We start from the raw sequence: 19,481 nt of genomic DNA, 5'->3' as shown, positions 1-19,481 counted from the left end.
AAGCTCTGAACCATGATGTGCAGGTAATGAAACTGTACAATCCTTATTTATGCTATGAAACAAGCTGTTACTTTTAGTGCAGCTAGAGAGGTGCTTATTCTGGTGCTGCGTGCAGGTGCAGCTCTCAGTGAGCCCATGAGGATTTGCAAGTGCACCACTGGGGCAGATAAGGGCTGCTGAGTTAACTATATACTTGGTTTTTAAGACCCCATACTCCCAAGAGATGGGAGATTGTCCTAAATGCGTATAACCACACCAGGTGAACCAGCTTGAAAACATTTTATAACCAAATTAGCTTTACAACCTATGAGGCTTTTTTAACCTTTGTTTGCCCAGTTGGCCTACTAGTAAAATGTGACAGAAAATGTCATCTCCTCTACAAAGCATTTTGAATTCAAGGGATACCAGGTGTTAAGCACCGCAGTATTAACAGGCAGCATTAGTATAAATTCATTGTAATAACAACCAATAAAATTATTATTTAAAAAGTGGCACTAGGCCTTTGAGTTGGGTGTAGCATATCCTTGATGTATTATCTCCTATCAATGGCAACCAAAGGCATGACAGTTCCCTGGAAGGTTACCCCAGTTACTGAAGTAGAGAAAATGCACAACTTCTCCATATTAAAACCATAAAACATGCAACTAGAAGAAGAAACTTGTCTGTGTAGTTGGGTTTTCTTACACACTGGGGAGTGCTGGCAGCTGTGTGACAGAGCAGCCCCAAAGTTCGCACACTGGTTTAAGCTTTCCAAGGAATAACTCCACTCCCTTTCCACAATCCAGTCAAAACCATCTGCTTCAACACAGCAGCTAGGAATGCCATCTCGTGTTACTGTCCGTTAGTTTCAGCTCTGCACACTCACATCATACATCCTTCCATCTCTATTTCTATGGCTGACACTTTAATAAGAATGAAACCCACCAACACTTTTCCGATGTTAACTTTAATTTCAGCAGAGCAGCTGTCATGAGGAATTAATACCACTGCATTTAGCAATTTAGTTAATAAAAGAATATTAAAATTACAGCAGTAATGAGTAAAAAACTATTCACAGCCAGAGCTGTGCCAGAACTCTTGAAATTCAGCATAAAAAAAACATGCAACACCAATGAATTAACATAAACTCTAGGGCTTGAGAGCAACATTTGAATTCTTTGCCATCCAATCACACTTCTGCTCTCAGTCCAAACTAGTTATTAATAATTTCTCTGCTGGTGATGAGGGCTACTTTGTTATTTTATTTCATCAATTTCGATTAGAGCAAAGAGGACAGGTAGTTTGGTTTTGCATATTTAAAGGCAGGGGGGAAATATACATGGATGTGGAATTTCAGCTTATGGCATCTAAATAAATCATCTTTCCCCCACAGAAGCAAAAGGAAAACAAATATCAAACTCTTATCGGTCTTCACCTCCTACTCACCACATTGGATCTCACAACTAGCATCCAAAATTTGAATGCAAAATACATAGTTTGTTATCATTATGATTATAGAGCTCAGCTTGAATTCAGATAGAGGTGTGAGCTGCTCTACTCTTCTCCATGACATCCAGGCAGACCCCCCAGTTCTGCAACTGCACCATTTCACCAGGCAATGTTCTGCTATGACAGCAGCCACGCTCCTGGCATAACGTGGTGTGACCTGCTAAACCTGCTCAGCTTTTTACCTTTCTTGAATGAGGGTTTGAAACAACTTCAGGATTAACTGGGAGACAAAGGAGTAGCCATTGTAAATAGAGTAAAAATGACAAAATGTAGCCCATCACAAAGTCCTAATAGTGGTAAATACAAGCAATGGAAATAGGTTTGGAAGATGGCAGAAGACCAAATGAACAGAAATCAAATCAGGCCTTCCAAAAATACTTCCCATTAAAGCTCAGAGACGTTCCATATACAATCATCTAGACTGCTTTCAATAGCAAGTTCCCCATTGACAGACCGGATCCTGGATTACACAGAACATTTGCATTTCCTCATTTTAGAAACTGTGCAAAATTCATTTGTTTGGCCAAATACCAGCAAACAACCACGAGAATGCAGTGACCAAGAACGGACATGAGGGGAAACTGGCACATCCAGTATTACACTACTGTAATACCCAAACAGCAAAACTGCCAGTTATTTCAGACTCCATCCCACTGCCCCCAGAAGGAAAAAATCTTGGCTCATAAGCCAAGTTACTGGAATAAAAGACCTCTGGAACCAGATTTTTAGCTAAATAAAGTAGCTGCCCCGCATCAAAATGAAGATATATTGAGCTTAAGAACCACCCAAAGTGGCGGCATTCCAAGTGTTTGGGAATGTCCACAGACAACTGCATGTGCCCTGTGCATGACAGCATTTCTGAGCTGGGGGAACTGGGTTCAAGGACCCAATTCATCATTCATCATTCAAAATGTAAGCAACACTTTGGCTGCCATCACGTATATCTGCTTTGTAAATATCCGGGACCTTCAGTGAGGTTTCCAGGACTCCACCTTCCGCAGGACTCAGGACTTTACCTATACAACATGCAGCAATTAGTTTTCTTAGGCAGATTAATGGTGATTGGTGCCATGACCTGGCCCCAGTAAAATTAATTCTATAGTTCTTTTTAACATAATTCAACAAAAACCTACTCATCCCAGTGGACTGAACGATGATTTTAATGTATACATTTAGACTAGTATAATAAGTTATTAATATAAATTAAATAAGAGAGAGCCCTACCATTTATTTTTCACAGAACAGTGATAGAATAACTAAAGCCAGAGAGAACTGGAATCGTACAAAATGCCTTTGAATATTAAACCTGATATAAGTCAGAGTTGTTTAAAAAGTATATAACCAGAGAGACTGTCAGAAAAAAATCTTCTTTCATTCAGCATAGCTAATTTATTATTTGAACATATGTAGAAAAAGTTATAAAATTCCCCCAAATATTTAATAAGTGCTATACAGCACACAAGATAAGAAGCAGGATTCCCCTGCCAAACACTATCCAAAGTATTAGCTGTGTTTGTATGAGGGACGAATACCTCTCAGCAAAAGAGAGAACATTTGATTAAGTTTAGAAAGCATTCATCTGACAGATTAATTATCCTGAAGCAACAGCAGCAATGAACTGATTAAAACATAAAGCCTTCTATCTCTATTCTTCTACAATGGTCACAATTGAGTAAATTCCATTTCCCTGAAAAGATTCAGACTTACTGAAAGGTCATTATATACTTAGAAAACTGTCAACAACAGTCAAGAATGCAACAGCTTTTAAGAGGTATTACTGCAATGTATAATTGATAATGAAATTTGTTGGTTAAATTAGCCAGAGAAAAAGTATGAAGGTCTAATAGGCTTAGTCTGCCGTTCAAAAGAGCAAAGATATGATGGATGCTTTCTACCAAAGAGCAGCACACCTAGCTGCTTTACCTGTTTGCAAGTGAGGTCATTATAAATAATTTTTGACTTGAGGATGTATTTCTCTTTATGAAAACCAGGCCTAACTAACAATATCATACTCCCTAACTGAAAACAAACAAACAACAAACAAAAACCCTTTACATCTTATATCTGGACCAACCAGTCCAATTCAGGAATTCTGTACTGAATATTCACAGTGGGCCACTGATCACTTAACTGAGAAGGTTTTGCTATTATTCTTGAATAATTGATAAATACCAAACAAACACGTCCATTCTGAACATTTGGGTACTTTCAATTTGTACTGGCAATAATTATGTTTTAGATTTGCAATTAGTATGGCCATTCATTGATTTTTTGAAGCTGTTCTGAACACATCCACTGGGAATTATGTACCCAAACGTAACACAAATCAAACTCAAGACTTATGCTTACCACAACAGTCTGAAATCCATCTTGTTAATATCATATTAGCCATACTAGCTAGTCACAACTCAGTGCTACTTACTACACTCGGCAGTCGCCTAAAGGGACATTCAGAACCTCTGGGATTTAAAGCTGCATCGCACTGGGGAACACATTTGACCTGTACTCATTAATACACTCCGATTAAATGACTTTTAGCTTATAAGGAACAATGCAGATGTCAGAAATGTGTTGTATGCTAACACTGTATGCCATTTAATACGCATATTACTTTGCTACTTCACAGCTTGTTGTTTAAGGAAAGGCAAAAAACAGTGCTGTAGAAAAGCAGTAGTGGTATATTGATGTAAATGTATCCTTCTCATCAAACTTCAGGATGAATAACAGTTCATCTTCAACATGAGACAGGTGATAAAGTAACAGAATGCTTAATACTTAATGCAATTATTGTCACATGGAAGAACACATTCTAAAGGGACAGTATAAAGCATTGGAGGGCTCGGGCACGAAGTTTCTTTAAGTTAATATACCCCATATTTCTGTAGAGTTCTATATTAAGATAAAATCATGAAAGAAAAAACTGTAAAACTTTACTAGTATATTAATGGACTTCATCTTCCAAATAGGCACTAGATTTATATTTCTTTCTATGAAATGCAACAAGCCCTTTCAGATTCCTCCTGAAGTGAAAAGAATTAATGTACATCTCTGAAAGTATGAAGAATTATGTTTAATCTGTAAATATAGTAACTTTACAGAGTCTAGTGTGAAATTAATACATCACCAGTACATAACATGCATAATTCATGAGCTGATACCAGTCAGATATAGCAGCCATGACAACTGAGGCATCTGCAAATCATCAGCATACATTTGGAAAACCAGTGATGGCAACAATGCCATAAAAGTTGAACGTGGATTTTAAGAAAGTAAAATATAAAATAAAAAAGCTACTTTCGTGATGCAAGTCTTAAAAATTGGAGACAATATTCAGAAAAGAAGCTGTGATTTTATTTTGGGGGGATAACAAAATCATTTTCCTGCACAAATAGGAAGCAGGTGAATTATTACAAACTCTAGAAGAGAGTTTCAGGTCATTAATAGAATTATGATATCATATCTTGGAGAAACGTTGCAACTCTCACTGAAGCAATGGTGCAGCTTATAAGTATTACTGAGAGCAGATTAGGAGCTAGTGAAACAATACGGGCAGAACCGCCCTAATCTGAGTCCTCTTTCTGCTGTGGACTATAGTGCAGAGGGTAAAGGACCCTCTCACTGCATACTGGGGAGGTGAGGGACCACAGACTGGGTCAACTAGAGCAGATCATGGGGTGGCATAGGATCTGCCCATCTGATCACTCCTAAGGCACACAGGAACAACAATATCAGCATTATGCTCTTTTCTTACCAAGGTTTCTAGAATTCACCTACACCGACACTCTCAAGGGTAAGGGGTGGGGAGTGCTTCACACCTGCTGCCAGTTTAGATCCTCAGCTTCTTTCTGAAACTGCTGAAGCCTGTTTCCTTAGTGTCACACAGGATGAGGATTGTTGTGCTGTGGGCCCCTGCCAGACAGAAACTGGAGAAAGAATGCTACTGCACTCCAAGCATTTCTGTATCAATCAACCCCATGCATTTACCATATGTCATTGTAAGAACAACAGAATTTTCATCCAATTACCTATTATCTTAATTATTGTTCTGTACCAAAAACACTTAATCTTAATGGTACATAATTAAGTTTTAAATAATAATAGTAACAACCTTGATTACATACCCTAATAGCTGACAGTTCTAAGGAACGACACTGCTTTAGATGCTGTCAATATAAAGTCCTTAGCACATTCCACTTGCTGATTAAGATTACTCAGTAATCTGGGCAGATGCACAATCTTGATATGAGGGTGACTGAACCCACAGGACATTTGATATTCAGCAGAAAAGCAAAGCAATGTATACATTTGTGGAATAGCTTAATTATCAGTGACTTAAACAATGCAAAGCTAGATATCCTGAACGTAATATTCTGAACAAAAATAAAGAAATGAAGAAAAATAAAACATGCCAGAATCCATGCCACATATTTATATGGAGGATGAACTGAGTGGATCTGGAAGAGCATGTAACAGCTGTGATGTAACGGGTGTCACAGCCATGGAACTGAAAATGATGGAACAAAAATGCCTTGCGTCAGTCCTGGTTGGAGTGCCAGAGTATAGAGATCAGAGCAGGAAAGGCAGGGACATCCAGTGCAAAATTCCTCTTGTTTGTTTTTTTTAATCTTTCTTGATTCAGCTCAGTGCCAACAGCCCTGTATAAACATTCAAAATGTGGTCTGAAAAGCAATTGACTTTGTTGACTGACCCTCTAAGCATTCACCCAGAACGGTCCTTAGAGAAACCTGACACAAACTGCAGCTTCTCAGACCAAAGCCGCAGAAGACAGAAAGGCCTCATTCTCCTCTCAGTCACTTAATGGAATATCCAGAAAACCCATTCTCATGGCCTTTGAGCCTCAGCCTGATCCTGCTTTGTATGCCAGCTGCTATCCACTATTATAATGGCTCAAGCAGCCCCAAAGCCTGTTAATCAGGCACTGGCAAGCAGCCTTCCTCGCTGATTTTACATTACCCCAGGAAACAGGACATTTCCAACACACTCTGAATGCACTGCAGTCCCGAGCTGTCAGAACAGCCTCTGTGGGCACAAATCAGAAGGGGGGGAGCTTTCTCCGGGAACTGCAGCAGAAATTGAACAGCTTCAGGGCACTCGGCATAAAATAGGGCCTTTATGCCACCTTCACGCACAGCCACAAATGAGGATCTGGCTCTTTGCATGGGAATGAAGCATAGAAAGAATGTTTTAAAAGATCCAAGAGCAAGGAAGCATTTTGTACTGGTTAGTTCTTTTCTCCCCACTGTGATCTCTGCTCACTGGCACCCTGGTGTCAACAGATGCAAAGTATCTTCAGTCTTTGCAGAGATGGCACACACTACAAAAAACCCTGTGAATGTATTAACCAGTTACTCCCAAACATCCCAACTCCTCCTGAGAGCAAACAGATGCAACCTATTACATGTGCCAGGATGTAAAGGAAGCTGTTAAGCTGATGTCAGTTATACAAAGAATCAGCAGCAGAACACAATGTAAGGTTTCAGGGATAAGCAGAGCTCAGCATCTTTAGGTAAAATATTATCAGGCATCTTTAATATCTTTAATAAAGAGAGTTATATATGGTTTAATTTTTTTTTTTTTTTTTTTTTTGTAGTTATACAAGATATCAGCATATTACCTCCAAGAAAGGGAGAAATTTGCAAGGCACTGAATTGTTTTAAGACTTTTACTCCTAAGAAAAAAAAAAGAAGAGAGCACCTTCTAGAGACTACAGTGCTGCTCATTCCAGACATCAGATCTTAATAATCCTTTTATTTATCTTCACCTCTAAAATGATTATAACCTCGCACTGGAAAGCTGCTTCAGAATTTCATTCATGACTAAAAATGTTCTTCCGGTTTCCAAATCTGAAGTGCATTCATGACTGTTTCAGACTCATTTGTCCCTTTGCCAACATTGCTCTTTAGCTTCGCGCTTCTTTTTCTCCTCAGTCGTTTCCAATACATGAGCTTGAAACTTATTTGTTTCCCAATGTGTAACCTTGCACTGCGCACCAGTGAATTTCATCTGATTCTGATTACCCCAAGCCTCAACTTTATATACTTGTTCCTAACCAAACAGGTTGCTCACATTCAGAGTTCCAACATCTCCATATTTTATGAATGTACATCTTTGCAAGACTTAAAACATATTAAATAAGATTAGTCACACGACTGGCTCTTAAATTTGTAATGTCAATTTTCTAGCATTTCCTGCACTTCTAAGACATCCACATCCTTCTTTACTCACTCTGCAACTTCTTTCTGATGAGCATTCTCTCTAATTTCCCTAATTCATGCCAGATCACACATACTACTACAGTCCAACTAGAAGAGTTCAATTGTATTTTGTTTTATAGAAAATGAGTTATCTCATAAAAAATGTCCCTGTGGATTTTTCCTAAATGTATTTTATTAAATCAGTGCAGGGCAGTGGCCAAAAAGTCAAGTTGCTGAAAGCAAAAATGCCAGGTGCCGTATTTTTTATCCAGCCAAGTTCACCTTCATGGCTGCCAACCCAAATTTCTATTAGTAGCAAATCTGACATCAGTTCCAATGTTTGCCACTGCTGAGCTAAACCAGATTCCATCATCACTTGGACCTGAGTAACCCTATTTGTCTCAGCAACCACCCAGGAGCAGATTCAAGATGCAGTATATTCTGTCTTAGTAATAAAATGATATATTTAGCAGTAAGATCCAAGAACAAAAAGTTCAGTCAGGGGAAGGACGTGGTAAAGTAATCTCTCTTCTCAAGCTGATGACAGCGATGAAGAATCAAACCCATAAACGCAGTTTCAGACACCGCAGTGCCCCTTGTGGGGCCTGTTACCTCCTGAACCACACAAGTCTTATGTTTGGTCCCAGCTAAGAGAAGAACCTACGTTACTAGTTCTGCCATTTATGAATGGTGGGATGAATTAAGCCACTGTTCATTTTCTTTCAGACTAATATGCATTATTTCCTGGCTGTCCATTCAGCACATCTCCTGCATTGGGCAAACCACAGCACATCCTTCCCTGACTGGCTGCTAAGTGAGACTTCAAAATATCCAGGAGATCCGCACTGAGGGAAGATGAGCTTTCGGAAAACAAAAAGAACAGCTGAGATGTGGGATAAGAGACAGGAGATGTGGGAATATGAAAATACAGAAGAAAAAGAAAAGTGGGGTGGTAGTTTTAAGGCAGCCACAAAAAGACAGAAAAAACTGAATAGAGGAACTATAGGCAGAAAAACTCCAGGAAACCTGTCGTTTTTAAGTTTTCTTTGTTGACAGAAGAATTCCATACAGGCAAAACAGAAAATGCTGTATGGCATACAGTGCATCAACCCCAAGGAAGTCAATGAAAACTGCAATACCCCTCGATACCCAAAACCTATATTTGAGTTTTTATGTTTATCTGAAATGCAATGATACAGACAGTTTCATTTAAAAGTATTTGCACTGCTTCAAAACCCTACATTAATTCAAAAAGATTCATTTAAGAGATACCACAGCAGAGACATTTATATGTGGTACGTACTGCGAAAAACCTTATACTCTAACAATGTGAACAAGAAATATGTGGAACCACAATGTCAAGACACCGAACAAGGATCTGACAAGTTGGATGAGCAATGTCAAATTACATATTGACTTCTTTTCTATCTTGCCCATAAAAATAAAAACTGGAAAGACGACCAGAAAAAAAAAAAAAAAAAAACTCCAAAACAAGTCATCAGGACAAATAAAGGCACTGAAAAAGAATACAAGAAATGTCAGAATAGAATAGACCGTTTTCACCCACCATAACCATTATCTTGCCTTCAAATGCTTCATTCTACTTCAGCATACATACTCTATGGTATCCTCCTTCATTGTAAAATCTGTGTGATGAAGAGATGAGGAAATTCCTCTGTGAGTTCAGATAGCTGTCTATTTTGACCCTGAATCATGAAGCTTTTTGTGAAATTGCAGTTTTTATTCTTGTCTGTGTAAGTCACTAAAACTAAAGCATGATAAACTGTATGTCTTAAGAACGTCCCAACAGCGGCAAATTACAGCGCTTAAAAATTTTATTGTATATACCCATCATGATCAAAGGTCATTTGTTCATTTCAGAGGTGAAATCCTCTTGCAGTGCTGAGACTGGCAAGGAGATGGTTTCATTCCGAGAACAGCATGAAGATTGTTTCATTCCAGACTGAGAATGCTATGGTCTGACTTAGAACAGACAATGTGCTGAGTGTATAAGAAAAATGTAAAACGATTACTTAAGAAATCATTGACAACTTAATTGTATTATAAAAATCAATAGCTTATAATGTAATGGCTTTACTGGACAAAGAGAAGTGGCTACGCTATCTGAAGTTTCTACTGGTCATCCAGAGGCTGTTTGAAGAACTCTCTGAATCAAAGAAGCGTGACCAAAATATAGAAGATATTAGACAAAATCTCCTTTTACACTGTAAAGTTGAAACAAATAGCCATCATCAGCACAGTTTGGGGTGTTTAAAGACTATAACTGCTATAAAGCACTTTAGCAACTGAAAGGAGAACTTCCTTCACTGCAATATAACTGCCAAAGTTAAATGCAAATGGCTTCAATACAAGAGCAAAACACGGCACATTGTCAGTTTTCTTGTACGCTTTCATTGCTGCTATGTAACTAATGAATTGCTCTGAAGGAATGGAGGTCATTAGCACACACACACACACACACACACAGAGCACAAAGCTGATGGTTCTCAGAGTAAAGGAACATACTGCTTTTTTTTTTTTTCCATATGCAACCATTTTTTTCCAGCTGTAAACAGATTCCAGTTGCCCCCACATAAAACCCGGAAAAGCAAAAGAGAGGAACAAATGAACTCTTTCAAGCCCTACGCTAACCGCCTTCATACATCCAGGAACACTGGGTAACTGGGTTGGTATCCTTATTAAACTCATCTTCATGATTAAAAGTCTGCTCTGAACTGAAATCTGACCAACTGATTGCATGGAGTAGACTCTTATAAAGCCTGACAAAACATAAGTAGTCTATTTTCCACTTTCAGGTCTTAGTTCCTGAGCACTCAGTGCTTTCTGGAGTGGTGCAGCACAATTATTTCACAGAACTAATGTCATTTTTTGTATGCTTCATGAACAGAACCAGTCTGGTGTAGGTGGGATTCTAAAGCCTTTGATCTCATCTCAGCACCATCCATTGTGCTGTAAAGAAAAGACACATACAGGAGGAGCAGCTCCACAGCCTTCCCACCTCTCCTGCAGCAGCATCTAAACCTTCCAAACCTGAAGAACAAGGCTGTAGAGAGGGGAGGGAAAACTGGCAAATGTTTGATCTTGTGAGTCTCAAGAGAAAGTAACCCAGCTTGTTTTTTCATAACTTTTCCCCAGACCTCAAATAGAGATTTATACAAAACCTCTGTTGATGAAGTATTTGTGGGGCTCAGGAAAATCAGTTCTCACTTCGAACACAACCAGCAAGTGTCTTCTCCAAATTGCTGTTTTCTGAATTGAAGGCATTATTCCACATTTCTATGAGCCATGGGCCAATGGAGAGATTGCATATGTTTCTCTCTCTCAAATTCCATTATTCTGTTCTAGAAACTCAGAGACAGCCACAATAGTTAATTAATGAATTTCACTTTTTAACAGTAATTGTATCAGAAGATGAAGGTAGAAACAAAAATTAGATAAAATGAAAAGTACACGTTCACTCTGCTGGAATATTTTCAGAGATCCACAAACAGTGTAGATACAATGGTGACTACACAGGTAAATAACCCTGCATGACATAACCTTGGCAAACATGCGTAAGGAAGGTTATTGGCTTAAGAGGAAACGAAGACTGGCCTGACACTGGGGCAAATATGCCTCAGCTCCATGGCAGCTGTTACCAAGTGAAGGCTAAGCAGGCCACAAGGCACACAGCGTGACCCTTCTCTGTAAGTCAAGAATGGCAAGAAGGATTTACAGAAAATTTCATAGAATGCCACAGCACCTCCTTCCTCAGCTTAACTAGCATACAGCTTCCAAAATGTGACATGGCGCTTTACAGAATAAACTCGAAAGACAAGGGACTGAACTACTATATAAAGCAACTGTCTAAAAAGGTATATAATAGAAGAATAGAATTCAGATCAGGCTGGCAAATGGTCATCAGAGGTGAAAGGGAGCTTTACACAGGAGGGAAGGGAGGCCACCTGGCATATACCAGCTGGCAGGCTGCTCCAAGTGTGAGCAACAGTATGCAATAAGGAAAAGTCATGAATGGATGAAGGAAATTACAGTATTATTCCTGTTGATACAAAGCCAAGTCATGCCAGTGGGGGTCCTTTTAAAATGGCTGGGTTTAATATCACACATCAAATACCTAGTGCATGTTGAACACTATCCAAAATTAAATCAATTCAGTTCCCAGCATGACACTACTGACATCTTGGTATTTTAATTTAAGGCTGGAGATCTAACCACACCTCGAGTTTAGAGCATTTACAGTAAGAATTGTCTGTATGTTCCAATTTACTGCTCTAAGACACAGTAAAAATCTGTCCACTGAAATACAGTATAATGTGTACAGGTTTCTACTCGGGAAATTGAAGGGTAGCATTTGAAGGTAAACATATCTGAGTTCTCACAGATTTCTCCAAATTATTACTCACCCACTTGCTGAACATTCCTCATGCCTTTCCAGGGCTTTAGCAGATGTACTCTGTGCAGAGGCCTAAAACAGGTAGCCAAAGAAAAACACATAACCCAGAAGCTCAAGCAACAACAGAAGCTGATGTAAAGATTTGACCTTAAAGAAGTCAATAAAACAAACCTCCTGATTTTCTAACCATTAGTTTCATAGTGTTCCCACATTAACATGCTTTCAAATCAAACCTTGGAGTACACAAGAACTAGGTCATAGAACAGCTAAGTTTAATGACAATGCATAGAAAAAAATTCAGGACAACTTCTGGTAACACCACATATAATGAACAACAGTTTCTGTTGTCTACAGAACTTCTCAAGTTTTTAACCTTTCATTTGCTATTATCTTTATTTTGTCCTTGTTCTATTAGCTGCTTTTATTTAATAACCTGTAGCTCACTTTTAGCATTACTGTTTTCCTTATCTCCAATACCCAAGAACTTTCAGCAGTCTAATCCAGCATATGACAAAGCTACACTAGATGCAATTTCTTTGAAAATCCCAAAGTAAAATGAGAAAGCTAAATAAATCTTATGAATGATTTAACCCCTTCCTTGACAGTACCTTTCAGGAGCAATGGAACGAAAGACAGTGACAGGACAAGGGGGAATGGCTTCAAACTAAAAGGGGAGATTTAAGTTAGGTTTAAGGAAGAAATTCTGCACTCAGAGGGCAGTGAGGCAGTGGCACGGCTGCCCAGAGCTGGGGGTGCCCATTGCTGGGGGTGCTCAAGGCCATGGATGGGGCCCTGGGCAGCCTGAGCTGGTGGGGGCAGCCAGCCCATGGCATGGGGTTGGAGCTCCATGATCTTTAAGGTCCCCCCCAGCCTGAGCCATCCTATGATCCTGTGAACAGGGCAAAGATGTGCTGAGACATTGCCCAACAAACTGGTGGCTCAGCACCTTAATTTCACGCACTTCATCCAACTGTGACAGGTTAAAGAGTCCACAACAAAAATTCTGCATAGAAATATGAAGACGCACCTTAAGAAAAAGGCACTCCATTATTTTTTTTGTTTAAAGGCTGCAAAGCTTCAGAAAGGCTGTAACCAAAAGAGCAGTCATTCCAAGCAACGATATTCTTTTACAAACACCTCGTTCTATAACCCTACATCCAAGTGGTTTCCTGACACCTTCTTCCCAGAGGTTTCTGAAGGCATCAAGAGATGTTATTTTTGACAAAAAACTTTAAATGGGGCTGTCCTTAATGTACTATTAACTGGAAGAGCCATAAGTTAATTAATCTATTAAACACCAGGGGCACGGCTGTGGCTTCCAACATCCTCCTCAAAAAACACAAGAGTTAGTCTTATAGATTAAGCGGCCCGAAGCGAACGAGAACGCTCGGCTCCTCGCAGCCAACGGCCACAGCCCGGCCCGCCGCCATTTTAAACTCTCCCTCCCCACCCAGCCGCCCGCCTCCCCCGTAGGCGCGGCCTGTCCTCACAAGCCGCCCTCGCCCAGGTGAGACCCAGCTGAGCTCCCCGAGCCGAGAGACCCCGGCCCCTGTCGGCTGGGGGTGGAGGAGTGGGAGGGCCGACATGGCGGAGGGGCGGGGGAGAGGGGGAGCTGCACGGCGTCAGTGCAGCTGTGGTACAAGGAGCGGGCTGTGTGGGGTTGGTGCCTTAAAGCTGTCGTTGCTCCTGGTGTAGGGACGCTGGTAGTCTTGGTGTAGTTTATTAATGGTCTTTCTCCCCGTTTATTATGTTGTGTGTTGAGAAAATGTATAGCGGTGTTGCAAACACAGCTTTAAATATTCAATATGTGAAATTCGTTTGTCTAGAAGATGCTAAAAGCCTTCGCCAGTGATGAACTGCTCTCCCTGGTGTGTCCCAGCCTGCCATAAATCAGCGCTGGCTTTGGGCCCGTGATGGTGAGTTGTATGGATTAGCAGCCTGTTCCATGCCAAAAGCAGTGGGTTTGGGACATCTTTCAGTGCAGACTAGTGGTGGGTGCACTTTAATCTGCCTTACACTTTTGTCTTTGGAATAGAAAAATAAATTTTTCAATACTGGGGCACTGATCAGAAAAAATATGGTCATATGCTTGTGCATGTGGTCTCTTCTAAGTCAAGGGACTGGCTGTGACTGCAAAGGTCCTTTGTATTCAAACCTTTGTAGTCTCCATGAGTGATATCCATGAGTCTCTCCATGTCTGCCCTGGGTTACAGCACTATTCAGCAATCAGTAATATAAAGAAGCCCAAAGGTCTGCTTGCATTTACTGTCTGTTTAATGTGTTGGAAGAAGACAAAGATATGTATATAAAGATGCCCTAGAAATGAGAGTTTTCTTTTTGCCAGATCCTAAGTGGTTCATAAGAATAAAAGGATTTGGGGCCCCCTTTGGATTGCTGCTGCTTCATTTTTGGTATAGGAAACATTGTGAAACTATCAAAGTCAGTGTGCAGACCAAGACCTCATGACGTAAATCCTCATAGGAATCTGTTCTTCCAAAGATAAATATATTTCACTGTCACGTAACTTTATAAACTACGTTCTTGATCGTTTTTGGCTGATGTTTAAAGCCCCTATTTCCAATTGGACAAACACACATGGTTCAGTAATTGTGACCTGTGAAAGAAACACACGGAGCTGCTGAACCACAGCATTCTACAGATCTGTCATTAAGAGCCTATTTATTTGAAAGATACACAAAAAGTAGAAGACTGATATTGAGATGCCACATAGTCCCCCTTCTTTCAAAAACAACCCCTCTGGATTTCAAGTAATATCAGTTTTCCAGCTCATTCTCTAAGTGTAGTTTTCTATAAGAAAACATGTTTAAGGCATCATCAAAGTACATCTTTAATGTTATCACTGTTATTACTTTTACCATAAATAATTGACTTAATGTTTTTAGTAGCTATCAATCTTTTTACTACCACACACTTACTGTTACCTCTTCGTATGTATTTCTAAGCTTTCTGTGATCCACTGAAAGTTTATTTGATCATGTTCTCTACCTTAAGCAGATCATCTGAACTTTTCCATTCAGACACATGCTTCCTCTGCTTAAAAAGTATCAGCATAAGGGTCTTATTGTAATATTTGCACGTCTCCATTGTGTTTTACCAATGCAAATATGCTCTTCCTGTGCTCAGAGCCAACCAAGAACTATTTCCATGCAATACAATGTGAAGATAAATTAGTGTGATGTCAAGCCAAAGCTAATAAGCTCTGCTGAAAGGCAAAGTGTATTAGCACAGCATTGAACCCAATATATCAGCACAGCTTCCACCTACCTTAGACTTTACATAAAGATCTTTGCATCTTCTTTCCAAACTGTGAATGCTGTGCTGTTGGTGGATTGGGCTCTGTGAAAACCAGGTACACATTATGAGAAAACGATGAAGAAAATAAAGAATTACTTTCCATAACTTCTGTATAATTCTAAATACAGCAGTGTCTGTGTACAGTGCAGCTGCCTGCCCTGCCTTCCATCCTGAAACGTGCTGTGCTAAGAAAGATGGAACTTGGCCCCTTCATAATGCATGCTAATATTTCTTCCAAAATATACGGTATGAGTACAGTCAGCAGATTTCTGACCACAATAATATTAGTAGTAATCCCTCAGAGACAAGCTGTTCTGTTCAGTCCTAAGACTTTATACATTACAAGCAGTGACTCTTACACCTAAATAAATGTGAGGAATCCTGGTATATTGTTTTTTCCCTGAGGTATAATAAGGCATGGCAGAACTGCAGGATATGTGAGGGTTATGTTAGATGCGTGATGCCTGGCAGAACTAGACCTGGTTTTTAAAGCAACAGTCAATGTAAAGGATTTGCTCCAAGGAAAAACAGTGTCTTCCTTTGTACCTCCTTCAGACAATAATATCTGTACCCTAGGAGGCCAACACTTCCCACTTTCCCTTCAGCAGCAGTCCTTCACATTTAGCTCTAGCAAAGCAAAACGGTAGGTCACTAAGATCAGTTGCACAGTGTCATTAATTCTCACTAAGACATGGATAATGGAATTTTGAGTAGTTTGGGCTTGCCCAAGGCCTGTAGGTTACTGCAAAGATAAGACTGCAGGCAAAAAAAAAAGTAAATAGTGATCTCCAGTACAATTTCTATGTATGCAAAATAAGTACATACAGAAGGAATACTTGCTTTAGAAGCACTGTCACATTTCTAAGCTCTTAGTTTAATGTAGTCATTCTTAAAAGAAAAAAAATAGATTTTATTTGGGAATTTTAGGTAAAAATCATAAAAATGCAGAATGCTGCGACTCATTTGTTGGATGTGTGGAGATGTTATTAAAGCAACACAGTCATAATACTTACTGGTATTGATAGGCAGGCCACAAATACCGTGTTTTCTAAACTTCATTTTCTTCCTAATCAAAAGGTTGAAAATGAACTGATGTTTCTGGCAGCAGCATGAAATAAGTTTCTAATTTCTGATTTTTCTTTCCATTTATATTTCATTTAGCATTAAGGCTTACAATAATTGCCCCTGGTTAAAACAGAATGCTGCTTAATATTAACAGATTTCATTGTATTTCCTAAGTGAACAGTGATACACTTTTTAACATAGAATGCTGCTCTAATTCCTCTATTGTTGGCATTGTTTATGAAGTCGCTGAGTTCCTAATTTATTTGTACTTGTCTGTCATGTTGTCATTCTATAAACATTTTGTCACTTTCTGGTTGTGAGAGCTCAGCATTGTAACTAAACTGTTCTTAAGAAGCGATGCTTATATTGTCTTGGTCAGTATATCATTGTTTTGATATGTTATAAAAGGAATTATCTCAGGCTCCAAAGAACTCCAGAAATCGAAACTGATTCTGTAAGTATTCTGTGCTGAACTGCAGCGATACACATAACCAAGTTACATCAAATGAGCCAAAGGCATGGTCTTGTGAAATGCTACTTTCTGTAAGTCAACAAGCATTCTGTTTCCACAGCAAAAGTGCCTGTTGCTTCCTGTGAGTGGTTCTACCTGTTCTTTAAGACAGACAAGTGCCCCTTTACTTTTATGTTCAGGTTCCCTTTACTTTCTGCTAACTACAAGTAAAATTGCAGATACTCAGCATGATCAAAAAGAGAAGTGGGAGGCTTCCTTACCAATCCCTTCACTTTCTACTCCTCTGATTCTCCAACTGCAGGCATCCCATAACACCTGTTGACATTAGCAGCTCTCAGAATAGCCAAGCAACTGCTTGGTTTGAGCCATAGAGTAATCATCCTCAAAGCAGGTCGCTGAGTTTGAAAGAAGATTGTTTGTCTAAGAAGGCTCTGCCAGAGATCTCTGGATGGAGTGGTTTATGTTGCAACTTGATTCCATTTTCCTATATTAAACATTGAACCCCTCTAAATGGAGTCCTGATGTTTTCCAACGAGATGATAAAGAATAATTTAAAAAAAAAAAAAATGTGTATGAGAGATTATTTTCACACAATTTTAAAGCATGAAGAATCCTTTGTTGTTAAAAATAATGGCTAATGAGGAAATGAGTATTTTAACTTGGAATGCAAGGAAAGGCAGTGTTAAGCACTCAATGTATAAAGAAGTATTAACTGTGGTAGCCCTGTAGCCCTCTGATGCAGTTGATACACATTGCCTTCTCTTGAAAAGTATTTAAGAATAGTATTCATATCCTCTACAATAATTTTGGTGTTTTGTTTTAGGATTCTTTTTCATGTCAAATCCTACACAAAGTTTGTATTTTTTTATCTGCAGGGCGATGTGTGTCTTTACTGATAGAAAACCTGAAGTATTTTTTTTTGCTTCACTGTGAAAGCTGGAAAATGTTCAAAAATCAATATCAGGTAAAACAGAAACAGTTTTATTTTGTACCCTCATTCATTTCATCTTTGAGAGAACTCAATTACAGTGGATTATTTATGGGGAGAGAAAAGGTCCAGATACAGAAATGTTTTGTCATGTTTAATTATTCAGTGTTTTTATAAATGTTATGAAATAGTGGGTGGCTGCTGGTGCTGCCAGGTCTGGAATAGATACCAACAGTGACAGCAGCAATGTTTTCTCTGCCTCTTTCCTTATGGGCCAGAGGGGGTCCATCTCCTCCCATCCAGTCTGTACCCCAAACTGGTATTTCCCATGCTGTCAGATAGGCTGTCTCAGCTTTATTTTCATTGCCCTGCACGACTGTAGTCCCCCAAAGATGCCTCATATTCCCTCATCAGCTTCTTGCATTACTCTCTCAACCACCCATGAGATCCAGCCATCCATCACTGCACTGTCAGTAACTTCTGTCAGCTCCTTACATCACCACCTGTTACATTCAACATTCTCTCATGTCATGTCTGGTAGTTTTCTATGTCCTATTCAGTTAGTTTAACTGAAGCAGGGCCTACAAGGGCTGCAACATAACCAAGATGTGTATGTTTATATTTTGGAGAAACCTCCACTTGTTTATAAAGATTTGCTACAAACATATACGAGTTGGCAGATACCAGTTTTTTCTAACTTTCTGACAGCTTGATCCTATAGTCCTTAAATATGTTGGATAACATTCACATCAATAGTTTATCATATATTTTAAGTTTGGTCTTTTTTTCATCCATTATGAATATAAAGATATGTATCTTAGTGATGCTGTTTATGGAATGCCTTTTTTAATCTCCTTAGAACTTAGGAAATTTAGTCACTGGGGTTTAGCTGTCAGACACCAAAGGGGAGCACGGATGGAAATTTATAGACAGTGCAGAGTTGATGTTCCCTGAAAGCATAATTTGAGCATTTATTTTGTTGGCAAGACTGCTCAGCTCTTGCTCATACCAACTTCTGTACGATTGTTTGGGCAGCTGAGCATAAAGAGCATTGGGAAGTACACACAGCTAGGAGTTAGAAGGGAGAGACAACAGTTGTAGAGATTGATTGTGTCAAAGGCACTGATAAAAAATGTTGATCAAACCATAGTCTGAGTCCATCAGAAGACATTTTCTATGACTTGTAACGTGAAAAACATTGAAGCAGATAATGCCCTAAGAAGAGCAGCCATATCCTGTTTCCCTAAATGTTTGTGGTTAGAATGTTTGATGTCTAATAGAGCACGTCCTCAAAGTAAGGAGTTTTTATCCTCCAGATCCTCTAGTAAATATGCATATTGTTATTAATACATTTGTCTGATCACTAATACTGACCATGGTAACAGAGCGTTGTGGGGTGGGATTGGTCCTTATATTCTTGATCAGTGAAGATTCTCTGCTGAATGTTTGATTCAATTATGCATCCTTAAACCATTTTACCATAGGGTGGCCCATCTGTTGAAATATTCAGTGCTCAAGGTAAAAACCCAGGAGCAAAATGGAGGATTTTTGGCAATCCATCAGCCATATGGAAAGTAAGTTTTT

General features: G+C 39.2%; 1 protein-coding gene and 1 long non-coding RNA gene across 10 annotated transcripts in view; one reads left to right on the top strand and one right to left on the bottom strand.

Moving 5' to 3' along the window:
- LOC107319793 overlaps window positions 1–19,481 on the bottom strand; it is a 52,582-nt gene that overhangs the window by 1,312 nt on the left and 31,789 nt on the right. Inside the window, exons 4-5 of the long non-coding RNA XR_001557943.2 lie at window positions 15,403–15,474; window positions 12,128–12,189 (exon numbers count right to left, since the gene is read on the bottom strand). This is a non-coding gene — a long non-coding RNA (uncharacterized LOC107319793). The remainder of the gene's footprint in view (window positions 1–12,127; window positions 12,190–15,402; window positions 15,475–19,481) is intronic.
- The window catches only part of CFAP20DC (CFAP20 domain containing), a 57,926-nt gene continuing 51,804 nt past the window's right edge, over window positions 13,360–19,481 (top strand). For 4 of the 9 annotated variants that reach the window (XM_015874922.2, XM_015874920.2, XM_015874921.2 and 1 more), the window contains exons 1-4: window positions 13,362–13,624; window positions 13,944–14,033; window positions 17,845–17,933; window positions 19,382–19,471. In XM_015874922.2, the coding sequence (XP_015730408.1) occupies window positions 17,913–17,933; window positions 19,382–19,471 (111 nt within the window). In that variant the 5' untranslated portion in view covers window positions 13,362–13,624; window positions 13,944–14,033; window positions 17,845–17,912. Of the gene's footprint in view, window positions 13,625–13,943; window positions 14,034–17,844; window positions 17,934–19,381; window positions 19,472–19,481 lie in introns of all 9 variants that reach the window. The other 5 variants (XM_015874919.2, XM_015874918.2, XM_015874917.2 and 2 more) reach the window with 5 other exon arrangements.

This window comes from Coturnix japonica, chromosome 12 (genome assembly GCF_001577835.2).
Source record: "Coturnix japonica isolate 7356 chromosome 12, Coturnix japonica 2.1, whole genome shotgun sequence".
Classification (NCBI taxonomy): Eukaryota; Metazoa; Chordata; class Aves; order Galliformes; family Phasianidae; genus Coturnix; species Coturnix japonica.
Note: the sequence above shows the minus strand (reverse complement) of the source record. Positions and strands in the feature narration are given on the sequence as shown.